The sequence below is a fragment of the Oncorhynchus mykiss genome, chromosome 3 (genome assembly GCF_057628025.1).
Source record: "Oncorhynchus mykiss isolate SJ-2025 chromosome 3, ASM5762802v1, whole genome shotgun sequence".
Taxonomy (NCBI): Eukaryota; Metazoa; Chordata; class Actinopteri; order Salmoniformes; family Salmonidae; genus Oncorhynchus; species Oncorhynchus mykiss.
Genome location: NC_143024.1, coordinates 95,357,565 through 95,381,319, shown reverse-complemented (window position 1 = coordinate 95,381,319; position 23,755 = coordinate 95,357,565). Strand labels below are relative to the sequence as shown.

Below are 23,755 nucleotides of genomic sequence, written 5' to 3'. Positions count from 1 at the left end.
CGCGACTGACCCGCTACTGAGCCTCCACTAAACCCGCCACTGACCCGCTACTGACCCGCTACTGAGCCTCCACTAAACCCGCCACTGACCCGCTACTGAGCCTCCACTAAACCCGCCACTGACCCACTACTGAGCCTCCACTAAACCCACCACTGACCCGCTACTGAGCCCCCACTAAATCCGCGACTGACCTGCTACTGAGCCTCCACTAAACCCGCGACTGCCCCGCCACTGACCCCCCACTAACCCGCTACTGAGCCTCCACTAAACCCGCCACTGACCCGCCACTGCCCCTCTACTGAGCCTCCACTAAACCCGCCACTGACCCACCTCTGATCCGCTACTGAGCCTCCACTAAACCCGCCACTGACCCGCTACTGAGCCTCCACTAAACCCACCACTGACCCGCTACTGAGCCCCCACTAAATCCGCCACTGACCCGCTACTGACCTGCTACTGAGCCTCCACTTAACGCGCCACTGTCCCGCTACTGAGCCTCCACTAAACCCGCCACTGACCCGCTACTGATCCTCCACTAAACCCGCCACTGACCCACTACTGAGCCTCCACTAAACCCACCACTGACCCGCTACTGAGCCCCCACTAAATCCGCCACTGACCCGCTACTGACCCGCTACTGAGCCTCCACTAAACACACCACTGACCCGCTACTGAGCCTCCACTAAACACGCCACTGACCCGCTACTGACCCTCCACTAAACCTGCCACTGACCTGCTACTGAGCCTCCACTAAACCTGCCATTGACCCGCTACTGAGCCTCCACTAAACCCGCCACTGACCCGCTACTGACCCGCTACTGAGCCTCCAATAAAAACGCCACTGACACGCCACTGACCCGCTACTGAGCCCCCACTAAACCTGCCATTGACGCACTACTGAGCCTCTACTAATCCTGCCACTGACCCGCTACTGAGCTTCCACTAAACCCGCCACTGACCCACCACTGACCCGCTACTGAGCCTCCACTAAACCCGCCACTGACCCGCTACTGAGCCTCCACTAAACCCGCCACTGACCCGCCTCTGATCCGCTACTGAGCCTCCACTAAACCCGCCACTGACCCGCTACTGAGCCTCCACTAAACCCGCCACTGACCCGCTACTGAGCCTCAACTAAACCGACCACTGACCCGCTACTGAGTCCCCACTAAATCTGCCACTGACCCGCTACTGACCCGCTACTGAGCCTCCACTAAACCCGCCACTGACCCGCTACTGAGCCTCCACTAAACCCGCCACTGACCCGCTACTGAGCCTCCACTAAACCCGCCACTGACCCGCTACTGAGCCCCCACTAAATCCGCGACTGACCTGCTACTGAGCCTCCACTAAACCCGCCACTGCCCCGCCACATACCCCCACTAACCCGCTACTGAGCCTCCACTAAACCCGCCACTGACCCGCCACTGCCCTGCTACTGAGCCTCCACTAAACCCGCCACTGACCCACCTCTGATCCGCTACTGAGCCTCCACTAAACCCGCCACTGACCCGCTACTGAGCCCCCACTAAATCCGCCACTGACCCGCTACTGACCCGCTACTGAGCCTCCACTAAACACGCCACTGACCCGCTACTGAGCCTCCACTAAACCTGCCACTGACCTGCTACTGAGCCTCCACTAAACCTGCCATTGACCCGCTACTGAGCTTCCACTAAACCCACCACTGACCCGCTACTGACCCGCTACTGAGCCTCCACTAAAAACGCCACTGACACGCCACTGACCCGCTACTGAGCCCCCACTAAACCTGCCATTGACGCGCTACTAAGCCTCCACTAATCCCGCCACTGACCCGCCACTGACCCACTACTGAGCCTCCACTAAACCCACCACTGACCCGCTACTGAGCCCCCACTAAATCCGCCACTGACCCGCTACTGACCCGCTACTGAGCCTCCACTAAACACACCACTGACCCGCTACTGAGCCTCCACTAAACACGCCACTGACCCGCTACTGACCCTCCACTAAACCTGCCACTGACCTGCTACTGAGCCTCCACTAAACCTGCCATTGACCCGCTACTGAGCCTCCACTAAACCCGCCACTGACCCGCTACTGACCCGCTACTGAGCCTCCAATAAAAACGCCACTGACACGCCACTGACCCGCTACTGAGCCCCCACTAAACCTGCCATTGACGCACTACTGAGCCTCTACTAATCCCGCCACTGACCCGCTACTGAGCTTCCACTAAACCCGCCACTGACCCACCACTGACCCGCTACTGAGCCTCCACTAAACCCGCCACTGACCCGCTACTGAGCCTCCACTAAACCCGCCACTGACCCGCCTCTGATCCGCTACTGAGCCTCCACTAAACCCGCCACTGACCCGCTACTGAGCCTCCACTAAACCCGCCACTGACCCGCTACTGAGCCTCAACTAAACCGACCACTGACCCGCTACTGAGTCCCCACTAAATCTGCCACTGACCCGCTACTGACCCGCTACTGAGCCTCCACTAAACCCGCCACTGACCCGCTACTGAGCCTCCACTAAACCCGCCACTGACCCGCTACTGAGCCTCCACTAAACCCGCCACTGACCCGCTACTGAGCCCCCACTAAATCCGCGACTGACCTGCTACTGAGCCTCCACTAAACCCGCCACTGCCCCGCCACATACCCCCACTAACCCGCTACTGAGCCTCCACTAAACCCGCCACTGACCCGCCACTGCCCTGCTACTGAGCCTCCACTAAACCCGCCACTGACCCACCTCTGATCCGCTACTGAGCCTCCACTAAACCCGCCACTGACCCGCTACTGAGCCCCCACTAAATCCGCCACTGACCCGCTACTGACCCGCTACTGAGCCTCCACTAAACACGCCACTGACCCGCTACTGAGCCTCCACTAAACCTGCCACTGACCTGCTACTGAGCCTCCACTAAACCTGCCATTGACCCGCTACTGAGCTTCCACTAAACCCACCACTGACCCGCTACTGACCCGCTACTGAGCCTCCACTAAAAACGCCACTGACACGCCACTGACCCGCTACTGAGCCCCCACTAAACCTGCCATTGACGCGCTACTAAGCCTCCACTAATCCCGCCACTGACCCGCTACTGACCCGCTACTGAGCTTCCACTAAACCCGCCACTGACCCGCCACTGACCCGCTACTGAGCCTCCACTAAACCCGCCACTGACCCGCTACTGAGCCTCCACTAAACCCACCACTGACCCGCTACTGAGCCTCCACTAAACCTGCCACTGACCTGCTACTGAGCCTCCACTAAACCCGCCACTGACCTGCTACTGAGCCTCCACTAAACCCACCACTGACCCGCTACTGACCCTCCACTAAACCTGCCACTGACCTGCTACTGAGCCTCCACTAAACCTGCCATTGACCCGCTACTGAGCCTCCACTAAACCCGCCACTGACCCGCTACTGACCCGCTACTGAGCCTCCAATAAAAACGCCACTGACACGCCACTGACCCGCTACTGAGCCCCCACTAAACCTGCCATTGACGCGCTACTGAGCCTCTACTAATCCCGCCACTGACCCGCCACTGACCCGCCACTGACCCGCCACTGCCCTGCTACTGAGCCTCCACTAAACCCGCCACTGACCCACCTCTGATCCGCTACTGAGCCTCCACTAAACCCGCCACTGACCCGCTACTGAGCCCCCACTAAATCCGCCACTGACCCGCTACTGACCCGCTACTGAGCCTCCACTAAACACGCCACTGACCCGCTACTGAGCCTCCACTAAACCTGCCACTGACCTGCTACTGAGCCTCCACTAAACCTGCCATTGACCCGCTACTGAGCTTCCACTAAACCCACCACTGACCCGCTACTGACCCGCTACTGAGCCTCCACTAAAAACGCCACTGACACGCCACTGACCCGCTACTGAGCCCCCACTAAACCTGCCATTGACGCGCTACTAAGCCTCCACTAATCCCGCCACTGACCCGCCACTGACCCACTACTGAGCCTCCACTAAACCCACCACTGACCCGCTACTGAGCCCCCACTAAATCCGCCACTGACCCGCTACTGACCCGCTACTGAGCCTCCACTAAACACACCACTGACCCGCTACTGAGCCTCCACTAAACACGCCACTGACCCGCTACTGACCCTCCACTAAACCTGCCACTGACCTGCTACTGAGCCTCCACTAAACCTGCCATTGACCCGCTACTGAGCCTCCACTAAACCCGCCACTGACCCGCTACTGACCCGCTACTGAGCCTCCAATAAAAACGCCACTGACACGCCACTGACCCGCTACTGAGCCCCCACTAAACCTGCCATTGACGCACTACTGAGCCTCTACTAATCCCGCCACTGACCCGCTACTGAGCTTCCACTAAACCCGCCACTGACCCACCACTGACCCGCTACTGAGCCTCCACTAAACCCGCCACTGACCCGCTACTGAGCCTCCACTAAACCCGCCACTGACCCGCCTCTGATCCGCTACTGAGCCTCCACTAAACCCGCCACTGACCCACCACTGACCCGCTACTGAGCCTCCACTAAACCCGCCACTGACCCGCTACTGAGCCTCCACTAAACACGCCACTGACCCGCTACTGACCCTCCACTAAACCTGCCACTGACCTGCTACTGAGCCTCCACTAAACCTGCCATTGACCCGCTACTGAGCCTCCACTAAACCCGCCACTGACCCGCTACTGACCCGCTACTGAGCCTCCAATAAAAACGCCACTGACACGCCACTGACCCGCTACTGAGCCCCCACTAAACCTGCCATTGACGCACTACTGAGCCTCTACTAATCCCGCCACTGACCCGCTACTGAGCTTCCACTAAACCCGCCACTGACCCACCACTGACCCGCTACTGAGCCTCCACTAAACCCGCCACTGACCCGCTACTGAGCCTCCACTAAACCCGCCACTGACCCGCTACTGAGCCCCCACTAAATCCGCGACTGACCTGCTACTGAGCCTCCACTAAACCCGCCACTGCCCCGCCACATACCCCCACTAACCCGCTACTGAGCCTCCACTAAACCCGCCACTGACCCGCCACTGCCCTGCTACTGAGCCTCCACTAAACCCGCCACTGACCCACCTCTGATCCGCTACTGAGCCTCCACTAAACCCGCCACTGACCCGCTACTGAGCCCCCACTAAATCCGCCACTGACCCGCTACTGACCCGCTACTGAGCCTCCACTAAACACGCCACTGACCCGCTACTGAGCCTCCACTAAACCTGCCACTGACCTGCTACTGAGCCTCCACTAAACCTGCCATTGACCCGCTACTGAGCTTCCACTAAACCCACCACTGACCCGCTACTGACCCGCTACTGAGCCTCCACTAAAAACGCCACTGACACGCCACTGACCCGCTACTGAGCCCCCACTAAACCTGCCATTGACGCGCTACTAAGCCTCCACTAATCCCGCCACTGACCCGCTACTGACCCGCTACTGAGCTTCCACTAAACCCGCCACTGACCCGCCACTGACCCGCTACTGAGCCTCCACTAAACCCGCCACTGACCCGCTACTGAGCCTCCACTAAACCCACCACTGACCCGCTACTGAGCCTCCACTAAACCTGCCACTGACCTGCTACTGAGCCTCCACTAAACCCGCCACTGACCTGCTACTGAGCCTCCACTAAACCCACCACTGACCCGCTACTGACCCTCCACTAAACCTGCCACTGACCTGCTACTGAGCCTCCACTAAACCTGCCATTGACCCGCTACTGAGCCTCCACTAAACCCGCCACTGACCCGCTACTGACCCGCTACTGAGCCTCCAATAAAAACGCCACTGACACGCCACTGACCCGCTACTGAGCCCCCACTAAACCTGCCATTGACGCGCTACTGAGCCTCTACTAATCCCGCCACTGACCCGCCACTGACCCGCCACTGACCCGCCACTGCCCTGCTACTGAGCCTCCACTAAACCCGCCACTGACCCACCTCTGATCCGCTACTGAGCCTCCACTAAACCCGCCACTGACCCGCTACTGAGCCCCCACTAAATCCGCCACTGACCCGCTACTGACCCGCTACTGAGCCTCCACTAAACACGCCACTGACCCGCTACTGAGCCTCCACTAAACCTGCCACTGACCTGCTACTGAGCCTCCACTAAACCTGCCATTGACCCGCTACTGAGCTTCCACTAAACCCACCACTGACCCGCTACTGACCCGCTACTGAGCCTCCACTAAAAACGCCACTGACACGCCACTGACCCGCTACTGAGCCCCCACTAAACCTGCCATTGACGCGCTACTAAGCCTCCACTAATCCCGCCACTGACCCGCCACTGACCCACTACTGAGCCTCCACTAAACCCACCACTGACCCGCTACTGAGCCCCCACTAAATCCGCCACTGACCCGCTACTGACCCGCTACTGAGCCTCCACTAAACACACCACTGACCCGCTACTGAGCCTCCACTAAACACGCCACTGACCCGCTACTGACCCTCCACTAAACCTGCCACTGACCTGCTACTGAGCCTCCACTAAACCTGCCATTGACCCGCTACTGAGCCTCCACTAAACCCGCCACTGACCCGCTACTGACCCGCTACTGAGCCTCCAATAAAAACGCCACTGACACGCCACTGACCCGCTACTGAGCCCCCACTAAACCTGCCATTGACGCACTACTGAGCCTCTACTAATCCCGCCACTGACCCGCTACTGAGCTTCCACTAAACCCGCCACTGACCCACCACTGACCCGCTACTGAGCCTCCACTAAACCCGCCACTGACCCGCTACTGAGCCTCCACTAAACCCGCCACTGACCCGCCTCTGATCCGCTACTGAGCCTCCACTAAACCCGCCACTGACCCGCTACTGAGCCTCCACTAAACCCGCCACTGACCCGCTACTGAGCCTCAACTAAACCGACCACTGACCCGCTACTGAGTCCCCACTAAATCTGCCACTGACCCGCTACTGACCCGCTACTGAGCCTCCACTAAACCCGCCACTGACCCGCTACTGAGCCTCCACTAAACCCGCCACTGACCCGCTACTGAGCCTCCACTAAACCCGCCACTGACCCGCTACTGAGCCCCCACTAAATCCGCGACTGACCTGCTACTGAGCCTCCACTAAACCCGCCACTGCCCCGCCACATACCCCCACTAACCCGCTACTGAGCCTCCACTAAACCCGCCACTGACCCGCCACTGCCCTGCTACTGAGCCTCCACTAAACCCGCCACTGACCCACCTCTGATCCGCTACTGAGCCTCCACTAAACCCGCCACTGACCCGCTACTGAGCCCCCACTAAATCCGCCACTGACCCGCTACTGACCCGCTACTGAGCCTCCACTAAACACGCCACTGACCCGCTACTGAGCCTCCACTAAACCTGCCACTGACCTGCTACTGAGCCTCCACTAAACCTGCCATTGACCCGCTACTGAGCTTCCACTAAACCCACCACTGACCCGCTACTGACCCGCTACTGAGCCTCCACTAAAAACGCCACTGACACGCCACTGACCCGCTACTGAGCCCCCACTAAACCTGCCATTGACGCGCTACTAAGCCTCCACTAATCCCGCCACTGACCCGCTACTGACCCGCTACTGAGCTTCCACTAAACCCGCCACTGACCCGCCACTGACCCGCTACTGAGCCTCCACTAAACCCGCCACTGACCCGCTACTGAGCCTCCACTAAACCCACCACTGACCCGCTACTGAGCCTCCACTAAACCTGCCACTGACCTGCTACTGAGCCTCCACTAAACCCGCCACTGACCTGCTACTGAGCCTCCACTAAACCCACCACTGACCCGCTACTGACCCTCCACTAAACCTGCCACTGACCTGCTACTGAGCCTCCACTAAACCTGCCATTGACCCGCTACTGAGCCTCCACTAAACCCGCCACTGACCCGCTACTGACCCGCTACTGAGCCTCCAATAAAAACGCCACTGACACGCCACTGACCCGCTACTGAGCCCCCACTAAACCTGCCATTGACGCGCTACTGAGCCTCTACTAATCCCGCCACTGACCCGCTACTGACCCGCTACTGAGCTTCCACTAAACCCGCCACTGACCCACCACTGACCCGCTACTGAGCCTCCACTAAACCCGCCACTGACCCGCTACTGAGCCTCCACTAAACCCGCCACTGACCCGCTACTGAGCCTCCACTAAACCTGCCACTGACCTGCTACTGAGCCTCCACTAAACCCGCCACTGACCTGCTACTGAGCCTCCACTAAACCCACCACTGACCCGCTACTGAGCCTCCACTAAACCTGCCACTGACCCGCTACTGAGCCTCCACTAAACCCGCCACTGACCCGCTACTGAGCCTCCACTAAACCTGCTAATGAGCCTCCACTAAACCTGCTAATCAGCCTCCACTGACCCGCTACTGAGCCTCCACTAAACCTGCCACTGACCCACCACTGACCAGCTACCGACCCGCTACTGAGCCTCCACTAAACCCGCTACTGAGCCTCCACTAAACCCGCCACTGACCCGCCACTGACCCGCTACTGACTCGCTACTGAACCTCCACTAAACCTGCCACTGACCCGCTACTGAGCCTCCACTAAACCCGCCACTGACCCGCTACTGAGCCTCCACTAAACCCACCACTGACCCACTACTGACCCGCTACTGAGCCTCCACTAAACCCGCTACTGAGCCTCCACTAAACCCGCCACTGACCCGCCACTGACCCGCTACTGACCCGCTACTGAGCCTCCACTAAACCCGCCACTGACCCTCAACTGACCCGCTACTGACCCGCTACTGAGCCTCCACTAAACCCGCCACTGACCCGCTACTGAGCCTCAACTAAACCTGCCACTGACCCACTACTGAGCCTCCACTAAACCCACCACTGACCCGCTACTGAGCCCCCACTAAATCCGCGACTGACCCGCTACTGAGCCTCCACTAAACCCGCCACTGACCCGCCACTAACCCGCTACTGAGCCTCCACTAAACCCGCCACTGACCCGCCACTGCACCGCTACTGAGCCTCCACTAAACCCGCCACTGACCCACCTCTGATCCGCTACTGAGCCTCCACTAAACCCGCCACTGACCCGCTACTGAGCCTCCACTAAACCCACCACTGACCCGCTACTGAGCCCCCACTAAATCCGCCACTGACCCGCTACTGACCTGCTACTGAGCATCCACTTAACCCGCCACTGACCCGCTACTGAGCCTCCACTAAACCCGCCACTGACCCACTACTGATCCTCCACTAAACCCGCCACTGACCCACTACTGAGCCTCCACTAAACCCACCACTGACCCGCTACTGAGCCCCCACTAAATCCGCCACTGACCCGCTACGGACCTGCTACTGAGCCTCCACTAAACCCGCCACTGACCCGCTACTGAGCCTCCACTAAACCCACCACTGACCCACTACTGACCCGCTACTGAGCCTCCACTAAACCCGCTACTGAGCCTCCACTAAACCCGCCACTGACCCGCCACTGACCCGCTACTGACTCGCTACTGAACCTCCACTAAACCTGCCACTGACCCGCTACTGAGCCTCCACTAAACCCGCCACTGACCCGCTACTGAGCCTCCACTAAACCCACCACTGACCCACTACTGACCCGCTACTGAGCCTCCACTAAACCCGCTACTGAGCCTCCACTAAACCCGCCACTGACCCGCCACTGACCCGCTACTGACCCGCTACTGAGCCTCCACTAAACCTGCCACTGACCCGCTACTGAGCCTCCACTAAACCCGCCACTGACCCGCTACTGAGCCTCCACTAAACCCACCACTGACCCACTACTGACCCGCTACTGAGCCTCCACTAAACCCGCCACTGACCCGCTACTGAGCCTCCACTAAACCCACCACTGACCCACTACTGACCCGCTACTGAGCCTCCACTAAACCCGCTACTGAGCCTCCACTAAACCCGCCACTGACCCGCCACTGACCCGCTACTGACTCGCTACTGAACCTCCACTAAACCTGCCACTGACCCGCTACTGAGCCTCCACTAAACCCGCCACTGACCCGCTACTGAGCCTCCACTAAACCCACCACTGACCCACTACTGACCCGCTACTGAGCCTCCACTAAACCCGCTACTGAGCCTCCACTAAACCCGCCACTGACCCGCCACTGACCCGCTACTGACCCGCTACTGAGCCTCCACTAAACCTGCCACTGACCCGCTACTGAGCCTCCACTAAACCCGCCACTGACCCGCTACTGAGCCTCCACTAAACCCACCACTGACCCACTACTGACCCGCTACTGAGCCTCCACTAAACCCGCCACTGACCCTCAACTGACCCGCTACTGACCCGCTACTGAGCCTCCACTAAACCCGCCACTGACCCGCTACTGAGCCTCAACTAAACCTGCCACTGACCCACTACTGAGCCTCCACTAAACCCACCACTGACCCGCTACTGAGCCCCCACTAAATCCGCGACTGACCCGCTACTGAGCCTCCACTAAACCCGCCACTGACCCGCCACTAACCCGCTACTGAGCCTCCACTAAACCCGCCACTGACCCGCCACTGCACCGCTACTGAGCCTCCACTAAACCCGCCACTGACCCACCTCTGATCCGCTACTGAGCCTCCACTAAACCCGCCACTGACCCGCTACTGAGCCTCCACTAAACCCACCACTGACCCGCTACTGAGCCCCCACTAAATCCGCCACTGACCCGCTACTGACCTGCTACTGAGCCTCCACTTAACCCGCCACTGACCCGCTACTGAGCCTCCACTAAACCCGCCACTGACCCACTACTGATCCTCCACTAAACCCGCCACTGACCCACTACTGAGCCTCCACTAAACCCACCACTGACCCGCTACTGAGCCCCCACTAAATCCGCCACTGACCCGCTACTGACCCGCTACTGAGCCTCCACTAAACACGCCACTGACCCGCTACTGAGCCTCCACTAAACCTGCCACTGACCTGCTACTGAGCCCCCACTAAACCTGCCATTGACGCGCTACTGAGCCTCTACTAATCCCGCCACTGACCCGCTACTGACCCGCTACTGAGCTTCCACTAAACCCGCCACTGACCCACCACTGACCCGCTAGTGAGCCTCCACTAAACCCGCCACTGACCCGCTACTGAGCCTCCACTAAACCCGCCACTGACCCGCTACTGAGCCTCCACTAAACCTGCCACTGACCTGCTACTGAGCCTCCACTAAACCCGCCACTGACCTGCTACTGAGCCTCCACTAAACCCACCACTGACCCGCTACTGAGCCTCCACTAAACCTGCCACTGACCCGCTACTGAGCCTCCACTAAACCCGCCACTGACCCGCTACTGAGCCTCCACTAAACCTGCTAATGAGCCTCCACTAAACCTGCTAATCAGCCTCCACTGACCCGCTACTGAGCCTCCACTAAACCCGCCACTGACCCACCACTGACCAGCTACCGACCCGCTACTGAGCCTCCACTAAACCCGCTACTGAGCCTCCACTAAACCCGCCACTGACCCGCCACTGACCCGCTACTGACTCGCTACTGAACCTCCACTAAACCTGCCACTGACCCGCTACTGAGCCTCCACTAAACCCGCCACTGACCCGCTACTGAGCCTCCACTAAACCCACCACTGACCCACTACTGACCCGCTACTGAGCCTCCACTAAACCCGCTACTGAGCCTCCACTAAACCCGCCACTGACCCGCCACTGACCCGCTACTGACCCGCTACTGAGCCTCCACTAAACCCGCCACTGACCCTCAACTGACCCGCTACTGACCCGCTACTGAGCCTCCACTAAACCCGCCACTGACCCGCTACTGAGCCTCAACTAAACCTGCCACTGACCCACTACTGAGCCTCCACTAAACCCACCACTGACCCGCTACTGAGCCCCCACTAAATCCGCGACTGACCCGCTACTGAGCCTCCACTAAACCCGCCACTGCCCCGCCACTAACCCGCTACTGAGCCTCCACTAAACCCGCCACTGACCCGCCACTGCACCGCTACTGAGCCTCCACTAAACCCGCCACTGACCCACCTCTGATCCGCTACTGAGCCTCCACTAAACCCGCCACTGACCCGCTACTGAGCCTCCACTAAACCCACCACTGACCCGCTACTGAGCCCCCACTAAATCCGCCACTGACCCGCTACTGACCTGCTACTGACCCTCAACTGACCCGCTACTGACCCGCTACTGAGCCTCCACTAAACCCGCCACTGACCCGCTACTGAGCCTCAACTAAACCTGCCACTGACCCACTACTGAGCCTCCACTAAACCCACCACTGACCCGCTACTGAGCCCCCACTAAATCCGCGACTGACCCGCTACTGAGCCTCCACTAAACCCGCCACTGCCCCGTCACTGACCCGCCACTAACCCGCTACTGAGCCTCCACTAAACCCGCCACTGACCCGCCACTGCACCGCTACTGAGCCTCCACTAAACCCGCCACTGCCCCGCCACTGACCCGCCACTAACCCGCTACTGAGCCTCCACTAAACCCGCCACTGACCCGCCACTGCACCGCTACTGAGCCTCCACTAAACCCGCCACTGACCCACCTCTGATCCGCTACTGAGCCTCCACTAAACCCGCCACTGACCCGCAACTGAGCCTCCACTAAACCCACCACTGACCCGCTACTGAGCCCCCACTAAATCCGCCACTGACCCGCTACTGACCTGCTACTGAGCCTCCACTTAACCCGCCACTGACCCGCTACTGAGCCTCCACTAAACCCGCCACTGACCCACTACTGATCCTCCACTAAACCCGCCACTGACCCACTACTGAGCCTCCACTAAACCCACCACTGACCCGCTACTGAGCCCCCACTAAATCCGCCACTGACCCGCTACTGACCCGCTACTGAGCCTCCACTAAACACGCCACTGACCCGCTACTGAGCCTCCACTAAACCTGCCACTGACCTGCTACTGAGCCTCCACTAAACCTGCCATTGACCCGCTACTGAGCTTCCACTAAACCCACCACTGACCCGCTACTGACCCGCTACTGAGCCTCCACTAAAAACGCCACTGACACGCCACTGACCCGCTACTGAGCCCCCACTAAACCTGCCATTGACGCGCTACTAAGCCTCCACTAATCCCGCCACTGACCCGCTACTGACCCGCTACTGAGCTTCCACTAAACCCGCCACTGACCCGCCACTGACCCGCTACTGAGCCTCCACTAAACCCGCCACTGACCCGCTACTGAGCCTCCACTAAACCCACCACTGACCCGCTACTGAGCCTCCACTAAACCTGCCACTGACCTGCTACTGAGCCTCCACTAAACCCGCCACTGACCTGCTACTGAGCCTCCACTAAACCCACCACTGACCCGCTACTGAGCCTCCACTAAACCTGCCACTGACCCGCTACTGAGCCTCCACTAAACCCGCCACTGACCCGCTACTGAGCCTCCACTAAACCTGCTAATGAGCCTCCACTAAACCTGCTAATGAGCCTCCACTGACCCGCTACTGAGCCTCCACTAAATCCGCCACTGACCCGCCACTGACCCGCTACCGACCCGCTACTGAGCCTCCACTAAACCCGCTAATGATCCTCCACTAAACCCGCCACTGACCCGCCACTGACCCGCTACTGACTCGCTACTGAACCTCCACTAAACCTGCCACTGACCCGCTACTGAGCCTCCACTAAACCCGCCACTGACCCGCTACTGAGCCTCCACTAAACCCACCACTGACCCGCTACTGACCCGCTACTGAGCCTCAACTAAACCTGCCACTGACCCGCAACTGAGCCTCCACTAAACCCGCCACTGACCTGCTACTGAGCCTCCACTAAACCCGCCACTGCTATCACCTCTCCTCTCTTTAACCCAGGACCAGCCAACTCTCAGGGACGACAAGACAGACTCCTTGCCCGCTCTTCCCTCTTTCCTACATCTCTCACCTCTCTCCCTTTTCTCCCTCTCTCCCACCTCTCTCCCTGTCACTGCTTGCCTCTGGTCCGCTCTGACACATGAGGGTCTACAGGAACAGGGAGGGCTGTTAGGGAGGACATATGTCTTGCCCTCTCTCCCATCACTGCGTCTGTCTCTCCTCTCTTTAACAAGGCCAGCTATTTCTCCCTGCCCCCTCTTCCCTCTCTCCCTCTCTCCCACCTCTGTCCCACCTCTCTCCCTCTCTCTCCCTTTTCTCCCACCTCTCTCCCTTTTCTCCCACCTCTCTCCCTCTCTCCCTCTCTCTCCCACCTCTCTCCCTTTTCTCCCTCTCTCCCACCTCTCTCCCTCTCTCCCACCTCTTTCCCTCTCTCTCCCTCTCTCCCTCTCTCCCTCTCTCCCACCTCTCTCCCTCTCTCCCTCTCTCTCCCTCTCTCCCACCTCTCCCACCTCTCCCCCGTCACTGCATGCCTCTGGCCCCACATCGGGATCTACAGCCCTCCCAGAAGCAGGGGCAAGGATATGTGGCCAGCCCACAACCCCACAGGCAGGTACCTTTTCATAGGCAGACCGCAGCCCTCCCTGCCACCTTCCCTGGCCACGCCAGGGCCCGCTAGCTCTGTGACACACAGTGATGTCGACAGCTTGTCACGTGTCATATCCTGTCCTCGTCTTCAAGGTATGTGTCATATCCTGTCCTTGTCTTCAAGGTACGTGTCATATCCTGTCCTCGTCTTCAAGGTACGTGTCATATACTTGTCTTCAAGGTAAGTGTCATATCCTGTCCTCGTCTTCAAGGTACGTGTCATATCCTGTCCTCGTCTTCAACATATGTGTCATATCCTGTCTTCGTCTTCAAGGTACGTGTCATATCCTGTCCTCGTCTTCAAGGTACGTGTCATATCCTGTCCTCGTCTTCAAGGTACGTGTCATATCCTGTCCTCGTCTTCAAGGTATGTGTCATATCCTGTCCTCGTCTTCAAGGTACGTGTCATATCCTGTCCTCGTCTTCAACATATGTGTCATATCCTGTCTTCGTCTTCAAGGTACGTGTCATATCCTGTCCTCGTCTTCAAGGTACGGATCCTATTCTGTGCTCGTCTTCAAGATAAGTGTCATATCCTGTGCTCGTCTTCAAGGTACGTGTCATATCCTGTCCTCATCTTCACCTGCATGGCTGCCAGTTGACTCAGGAGGAGATATATCTCTGTCTGTCTCTAGTCTATGAAGTATAATAAACTTCATAGGCTAACAGACTTCATAGACTTCATAGACTAATAGACTTCATAGACTAATAAACTTCATAGACTAATAAAGTTCATAGACTAATAAACTTCATAGACTTCAGAGACTAATAGATGTCATAGACTAACAGGCTAATAGACTAATATACTAATAGACTAATAGATTAATATACTTCATAGACTTCATAGACTTCATAGACTAATAGACTAATAGACAAATAGACCAATATACTTAATAGACTAATATACTAATAGACTAATAGACTAATATAATAATAGACTAATAGATTAATATACTTCATAGACTAATAAACTAATAGACAAATAGACCAATATACTTAATAGACTAATATACTAATAGACTAATAGATTAATATACTTCATAGACTTCATAGACTTAATAGACTAATATACTAATAGACTAATAGATGAATATACTAATATACTAATAGACTAATAGACTAATATACTAATATACTAATATACTAATAGACTAATAGATGAATATACGTCATAGAATAATAGACTTCATAGACTAATAGACTAATAGACCAATATACTTCATAGACTAATATACTTCATAGACTTCATTAACAAATAGACTAATATACTAATAGACAAATTGACAAATAGACTAATAGACTAATAGACAAATAGACTAATAGACTAATAGACTAATATACTAATAGACAAATAGACTAATAGACTAATAGACTAATATACTTAATAGACTAATATACTAATAGACTAATAGACTAATAGACAAATAGACCAATATACTTAATAGACTAATATACTAATAGACAAATAGACTAATAGACTAATAGATGAATATACGTCATAGAATAATATACGTCATAGACTAATATACTAATAGACCAATATACTTCATAGACTAATAGACTAATAGACTAATAGACTAATAGATGAATATACGTCATAGAATAATAGACTTCATAGACTAATAGACTAATAGACCAATATACTTCATAGACTAATATACTTCATAGACTTCATTGACAAATAGACTAATATACTAATAGACAAATTGACAAATAGACTAATATACTTCATAGACTAATATGCTAATATACTAATAGACTTCATAGACTAATAGACTAATAGACTAATAGACTAATATACTTCATAGACTAATATGCTAATATACTAATAGACTTCATAGACTTCATAGACTAATATACTAATAGACTTCATAGACTTAATAGACTAATAGATTCCATAGACTAAAAGACTTCATAGACTAATAGACTAAGACTTCATAGACTAATAGACTTCATAGACTAATAGACTAAGACTTCATAGACTAATATACTAATAGACTTCATAGACTAATATACTAATAGACTAATAGACTTCATAGACTAATATACTAATAGACTTCATAGACTAATAGACTTCATAGACTAATAAACTAATAGACTAATATACTAATAGACAAATAGACTAATAGACTAATAGATTAATATACTTCATAGACGAATAGACTAATAGACTTCATAGACCAATAGACTAATAGACAAATAGACCAATATACTTCATAGACTAATATACTTCATAGACTTCATTGACAAATAGACTAATAGACTAATAGACAAATAGACTAATATACTTCATAGACTAATATGCTAATATACTAATAGACTTCATAGACTTCATAGACTAATAGACTTCATAGACTAATTGACTTCATAGACTAATAGACTTCATAGACTAATAGACTAAGACTTCATATACTAATAGACTAATAGACTTCATAGACTAAAAGACTAATAGACTTCATAGACATATATACTAATAGACTAATAGACTTCATAGACTAATATACTAATAGACTTCATAGACTAATAGACTAATAGACTAAGACTTCATAGACTAATATACTTAATAGACTAATAGACTAAGACTTCATAGACTAATAGACTTCATAGACTAATAGACTTCATAGACCTCATAGACTAATGGACTTCATAGACTAAGACTTCATAGACTAATAGACTTCATAGACTAATAGACTTCATAGACTAATAGACTAAGACGTCATAGACTAATAGACTTCATAGACTAATATACTAATAGACTTCATATACTTTAGACTTCATAGACTAATAGACTAGTAGACTTCATAGACGTCATAGACTAAGACGTCATAGACTAATAGACTTCATAGACTAATATACTAATAGACTTCATAGACTTTAGACTTCATAGACTAATAGACTTCATAGACTAATAGACTAATATACTAATAGACTTCATAGACTTTAGACTTCATAGACTAATAGACTTCATAGACTAATAGACTAATTAGACTTCATAGACTAAAATACTTCATTGACTAGTAGACTTCATAGACTAATAGACTAATAGACTTCATAGACTTCATAGACTAGTAGACTTCATAGACTAATATACTAATAGACTTCACAGACTTTAGACTTCATAGACTAATAGACTTCATAGACTAATAGACTAATTAGACTTCATAGACTAATAGACTTCATAGACTAGTAGACTTCATAGACTTCATAGACTAATAGACTAATAGACTTCATAGACTTCATAGACTAGTAGACTTCATAGACTAATATACTAATAGACTTCACAGACTTTAGACTTCATAGACTAATAGACTTCATAGACTAATAGACTAATTAGACTTCATAGACTAATAGACTTCATAGACTAGTAGACGTCATAGACTTCATAGACTAATAGACTAATAGGCTTCATAGACTTCATAGACTAATAGACTAAGACGTCATAGACTTCATAGACTAATAGACTTCATAGACTAATATACTAATATACTTCATAGACTTTAGACTTCATAGACTAATTAGACTTCATAGACTAATAGACTTCATAGACTAGTAGACTTCATAGACTTCATAGACTAATAGACTAATAGACTTCATAGACTTCATAGACTAGTAGACTTCATAGACTAATATACTAATAGACTTCACAGACTTTAGACTTCATAGACTAATAGACTTCATAGACTAATAGACTAATTAGACTTCATAGACTAATAGACTTCATAGACTAGTAGACGTCATAGACTTCATAGACTAATAGACTAATAGACTTCATAGACTTCATAGACTAATAGACTAAGACATCATAGACTTCATAGACTAATATACTAATAGACTTCATAGACTTTAGACTTCATAGACTAATAGACTTCATAGACTAATAGACTTAATAGACTTCATAGACTTTAGACTTCATAGACTTCATAGACTAATAGACTTCATAGACTAATATACTAATAGACTTCATAGACTTTAGACTTCATAGACTAATATACTAATAGACTTCATAGACTAATAGACTTCATAGACTAATAGACTTCATAGACTAATAGACTTCATATACTAATAGACTTCATAGACTAATAGACTTAATAGACTTCATAGACTTTAGACTTCATAGACTAATAGACTTCATAGACTAATATACTAATAGACTTCATAGACTAATAGACTAATAGACTTCATAGACTAATAGACTTCATAGACTAATAGACTTCATATACTAATAGACTTCATAGACTAATAGACTTCATAGACTAGTAGACTTCATAGACTAATAGACTTCATAGACTAATATACTAATAGACTTCATAGACTTTAGACTTCATAGACTAATTTACTAATAGACTTCATAGACTTTAGACTTCATAGACTAATAGACTTCATAGACTAATATACTAATAGACTTCATAGACTTTAGACTTCATAGACTAATAGACTTCATAGACTAATATACTAATAGACTTTATAGACTAATATACTAATAGACTAATAGACTTTATAGACTAATATACTAATAGACTTCATAGACTAATAGACTAATAGACTTCATAGACTTTAGACTTCATAGACTAATAGACTTTAGACTTCATAGACTAATATACTAATAGACTTTATAGACTAATAGACTAATAGACTTTAGACTTCATAGACTAATATACTAATAGACTTTATAGACTAATAGACTTTATAGACTAATAGACTAATAGACTAATAGACTTTATAGACTTTATAGACTAATATACTAATATACTTCATCAAGCTGCTGGGACGTTACTGTATGGTGTGTTTCTGTTCTTATCACACAGAAGATGAAAGGTCCTCAGAAGAGACTTCAGCCTCGTGTACCCAGACTGGGCAAAATTGGCAAAGACAATTCAGCCCACAGTTTATAGTAGGAGACAGTTATCAATCACTAGTCAGCCCACTGTCTATAGTAGGAAACAGTTATCAATCACTAGTTAGCCCACTGTCTATAGTAGGAAACAGTTATCAATCACTAGTCAGCCCACTGTCTATAGCCCACTGTCTATAGTAGGAAACAGTTATCAATCACTAGTCAGCCCACTGTCTATAGTAGTAAACAGTTATCAATCACTATTCAGCCCACTGTCTATAGTGGGACACAGTTATCAATCACTAGTCAGCCCACTGTCTAAAGTAGGAGACAGTTATCAATCACTAGTCAGCCCACTGTCTATAGCCCACTGTCTGTAGCCCACTGTCTATAGTAGGAAACATACTCGTCGCCAAACCCACTGGCTCCAGGTCATCTATAAGTCTATGCTAGGTGAAGCCCCACCTTATCTCAGCTCACTGGTCACCAAAGCAACAAACACCCACCCGTAGCATGCGCTCCAGCAGGTATATCTAACTGGTCATCCCCAATGACTGGAACGAACAAAAACCACTAAAGCTGGAGACTCCCTCTCTTTAATCACCAGCTGTCAGAGCAGCTCACAGATCACTGCACCTGTACATAGCCCATCTGTAAACAGCCCATCTATCTACCTACCTCATCCCCATACTGTATTTATTTATTTATCTTGCTCCTTTGCACCCCAGTATCTCTACTTGCACATTCATCTTCTGCACATCCACCATTCCAGTGTTTAATATATTATATTGTAATTACTTTGCCACCATGGCCTATGTATTGCCTTACCTCTCTTATCTCACCTCATTTGCACATGCTGTATATAGACTTTTCTACTGTATTATTGACTGTATGTTTGTTTTACTCCATGTGTAACTCTGTGTTGTTGTTTGTGTCGAACTGCTTTGCTTTATCTTGGCTGGGTTGCAGTTGTAAATGAGAACTTGTTCTCAACTGGCCTACATGGTTAAATAAAGGTGTTCTCAACTAGCCTACCTGGTTAAATAAATGTGTTCTCAACTGGCCTACATGGTTAAATAAAGGTGAAATAAAAATAAATATATAACAACCTCAGCCAACTGTCTATAGTAGGAAACAGACTTGTTATCATTCAACCACGTATATCACATGGAGTCAAGACCCCATAGTTCAAATTACACTAAACATTTGTGAGTGAGTGTGTGAGTGAGTGAGTGAGTGAGTGAGTGAGTGAGTGAGTGAGTGAGTGAGTGAGTGAGTGAGTGAGTGAGGAGTGAGTGTGTGTGTGAGTGAGTGTGCATGCGTGTGATATTGAATAAAAATGTTTTCCGATTAGCAGACGCTTTATTTTACAGTAGTAATGTTATATTACAGTAGTGTTATATTACAGTAGTGTTATCTCCCAGTAGTGTTATTTTACAGTAGTAATGCTATATTACAGTAGAGTTATATTACAGTAGTGTTATATTACAGTAATGTTATATTACAGTAGTGTTATATTACAGTAATGTTATATTACAGTAGTGTTATCCCACCAGTAGTGTTATCCCACCAGTAGTGTTATCTTCCAGTAGTGTTATTTTACAGTAATGTTATATTACAGTAGAGTTATATTACAGTAGTGTTATATTACAGTAATGTTATATTACAGTAGTGTTATCCCACCAGTAGTGTTATCTTCCAGTAGTGTTATTTTACAGTAATGTTATATTACAGTAGAGTTATATTACAGTAGTGTTATCTTACAGTAGTGTTATTTACAGTAGTGTTATCTTGCAGTAGTGTTATCTTACAGTAGTGTTATTTTACAGTAGTGTTATCTTACAGTAATGTTACATTACAGTAATGTTATTTTACAGTAGAGTTATCTTACATTAGTGTTATTTTACAGGAGTGTTATCTTACAGTAATGTTATCTTAGTGATGTTATATTACAGTAGTGTTATCTTACAGTAGTGTTATTTTACAGGAGTGTTATCTTACAGTAATGTTATCTTAGTGATGTTATATTACAGGAGTGTTATCTTACAGTAGTGTTATCTTACAGTAATGTTATTTTACAGGAGTGTTATCTTAGTGATGTTATATTACAGTAGTGTTATTTTACAGTAATGTTGGCACAACTTTTTGTTTGCACCGATGGTAGGTAGATGGCAAAGCATGGCATAGTAGCGATGCCATGTGTGCGTGGAGAGATGGGGGTGAAGAACATCTCCTTACCTGGCAGTTCACATCCCAGGACCTCCAGCCTCATCCCTATCCCAGCAGGAGACCACCTCTCTGGGTAGATCCTGATGAACTGAGCCGTTATCTCCTCAAACCGACGGATCTCTGGAGTGTCGTAGTGTGTGTTTCCCTCAAAAATCTGTAGCAGAGACAATGAGAAGAGATGTATAAATCTGTAGCAGAGACAATGAGAAGAGAGATGTATAAATCTGTAGCAGAGACAATGAGAAGAGAGATGTATAAATATGTAGCAGAGACAATGAGAAGAGATGTATAAATCTGTAGCAGAGACAATGAGAAGAGAGATGTATAAATCTGTAGCAGAGACAATGAGAAGAGAGATGTATAAATCTGTAGCAGAGACAATGAGAAGAGAGATGTATAAATCTGTAGCAGAGACAATGAGAAGAGAGATGTATAAATCTGTAGCAGAGACAATGAGAAGAGAGATGTATAAATCTGTAGCAGAGACACTGACCACGTTTCCACCTACAGTATGCGAGTAAAGTCATACTGTATAAAAACAGCTGTGATGGAAACAGGACGTTTCTGTACAATTTTATAAATCCCGATAAATAAATTGTTCGTTCGACATGGTGGGATCTTTTTTTTGTCGGTAAAATCTATTGGAAACACATTTTATGGGCGAATATTGATATAATAATAATTAATAATATATATAATAACAATGATATCAAAGTCACGTGACGGTGTCTGGTCCACTACGACTCAGGAAAACATGCCGTTTATTAGGCAACGCATGCCGTTTGACAAAGACCAATATCGTCGCTCTCCTCCATAGCAATATTCTCCATAGTAATCGCATCGTTCAGCAGGGACACAACTATCACTAGAGATGGAAACACGTATCAAATAAAAATGGAATATTCAACAAGAAAACTTAGGTGAAGAAGTACATTTTGTGTGCACTATGTCATCACGTGCCCTATGTCATCACGTGCACTATGTCATCACGTGCCCTATGTCATCACGTGCCCTATGTCATCACGTGCACTGTCATAACGTGCCCTATGTCATCACGTGCACTATGTCATCACGTGCACTATGTCATCACGTGCCCTATGTCATCACGTGCACTATGTCATAACATGCCCTATGTCATCACGTGCCCTATGTCATCACATGCCCTATGTCACCACGTGCTCTATGTCATCACGTGCCCTATGTCATCACGTGCCCTATGTCATCATGTGCCCTATGTCATCACGTGCACTATGTCATCATGTGCCCTATGTTATCACGTGCACTATGTCATCACGTGCCCTATGTCATCACGTGCCCTATGTCATCACGTGCCCTATGTCACCATGTGCCCTATGTCATCACATGCCCTATGTCATCACGTGCCCTATGTCATCACATGCCCTGTCATCACATGCCCTATGTCATCACGTGCCCTATGTCACCATGTGCCCTATGTCATCACATGCCCTATGTCATCACCTGCCCTATGTGTGTGTGTGTGTGGTTGTGTGTGTGTGTGTGTGTGTGTGTGTGTGTGTGTGGTTTTGTGTGTGTGTGTGTGGTTGTGTGTGTGTGTGTGTGGTTGTGTGTGTGTGTTTGTGTGTGTCGGTGTGTGTGTGTGTGTGTATTTCTCTAAACTGCCTACTGGAGCATAGTACTACTATAGTAATATAATCTGAGTTGGTGGCAGAACAGAGACGTTTTTAATTAACACACAATAAATGTTATCAGAGCAGCTCTCAGCAGTTATCACTCTAATGGAATTATTTTCTTTCCAAACTGAAGGACGCAGGAGGGAGACTTGTCTCTGAATGTGACGGCTCTGAAACTGAGTTCCCAATACTACACTATTCACTATACAGTGCACTTCTTTTGAAAAGTAGTCAAAACTAGTGCACTATATAGGGAATAGTGTACTATTTGAGTGTAGAGGATAAATACCCATGAATTAGAAAATTGTGTGTGTTGTGTGGTGTGTGTGTGAGTGTGTGTGGTGTGCTGTGTGGTGTGTTTGTTGTGTGGTGTGTTTGTTGTGTGGGGTGTGTGTGTGTGTGTGTGGTGTGTGTGTGGTGTGTGCGTGGTGTTGTGTGGTGTATGTGTTGTGTGTGGTGGTGTGTGTGTGTGTGTGTGGTGTGTGTGTGGTGTGGTGTTGTGTGTGGTGTGTGTGGTGTGTGTGTGTGGTGT

At 50.0% G+C, this 23,755-nt stretch overlaps 1 protein-coding gene across 2 annotated transcripts in view; it reads right to left on the bottom strand.

Annotated features, from left to right (window-relative positions):
* The window catches only part of LOC149984732 (neuropilin-2-like), a 432,234-nt gene that overhangs the window by 202,327 nt on the left and 206,152 nt on the right, over positions 1-23,755 (bottom strand). For both annotated transcript variants that reach the window (XM_090230491.1, XM_090230492.1), the window contains exon 11: positions 21,581-21,725. In XM_090230491.1, the coding sequence (XP_090086617.1) occupies positions 21,581-21,725 (145 nt within the window). The remainder of the gene's footprint in view (positions 1-21,580; positions 21,726-23,755) is intronic.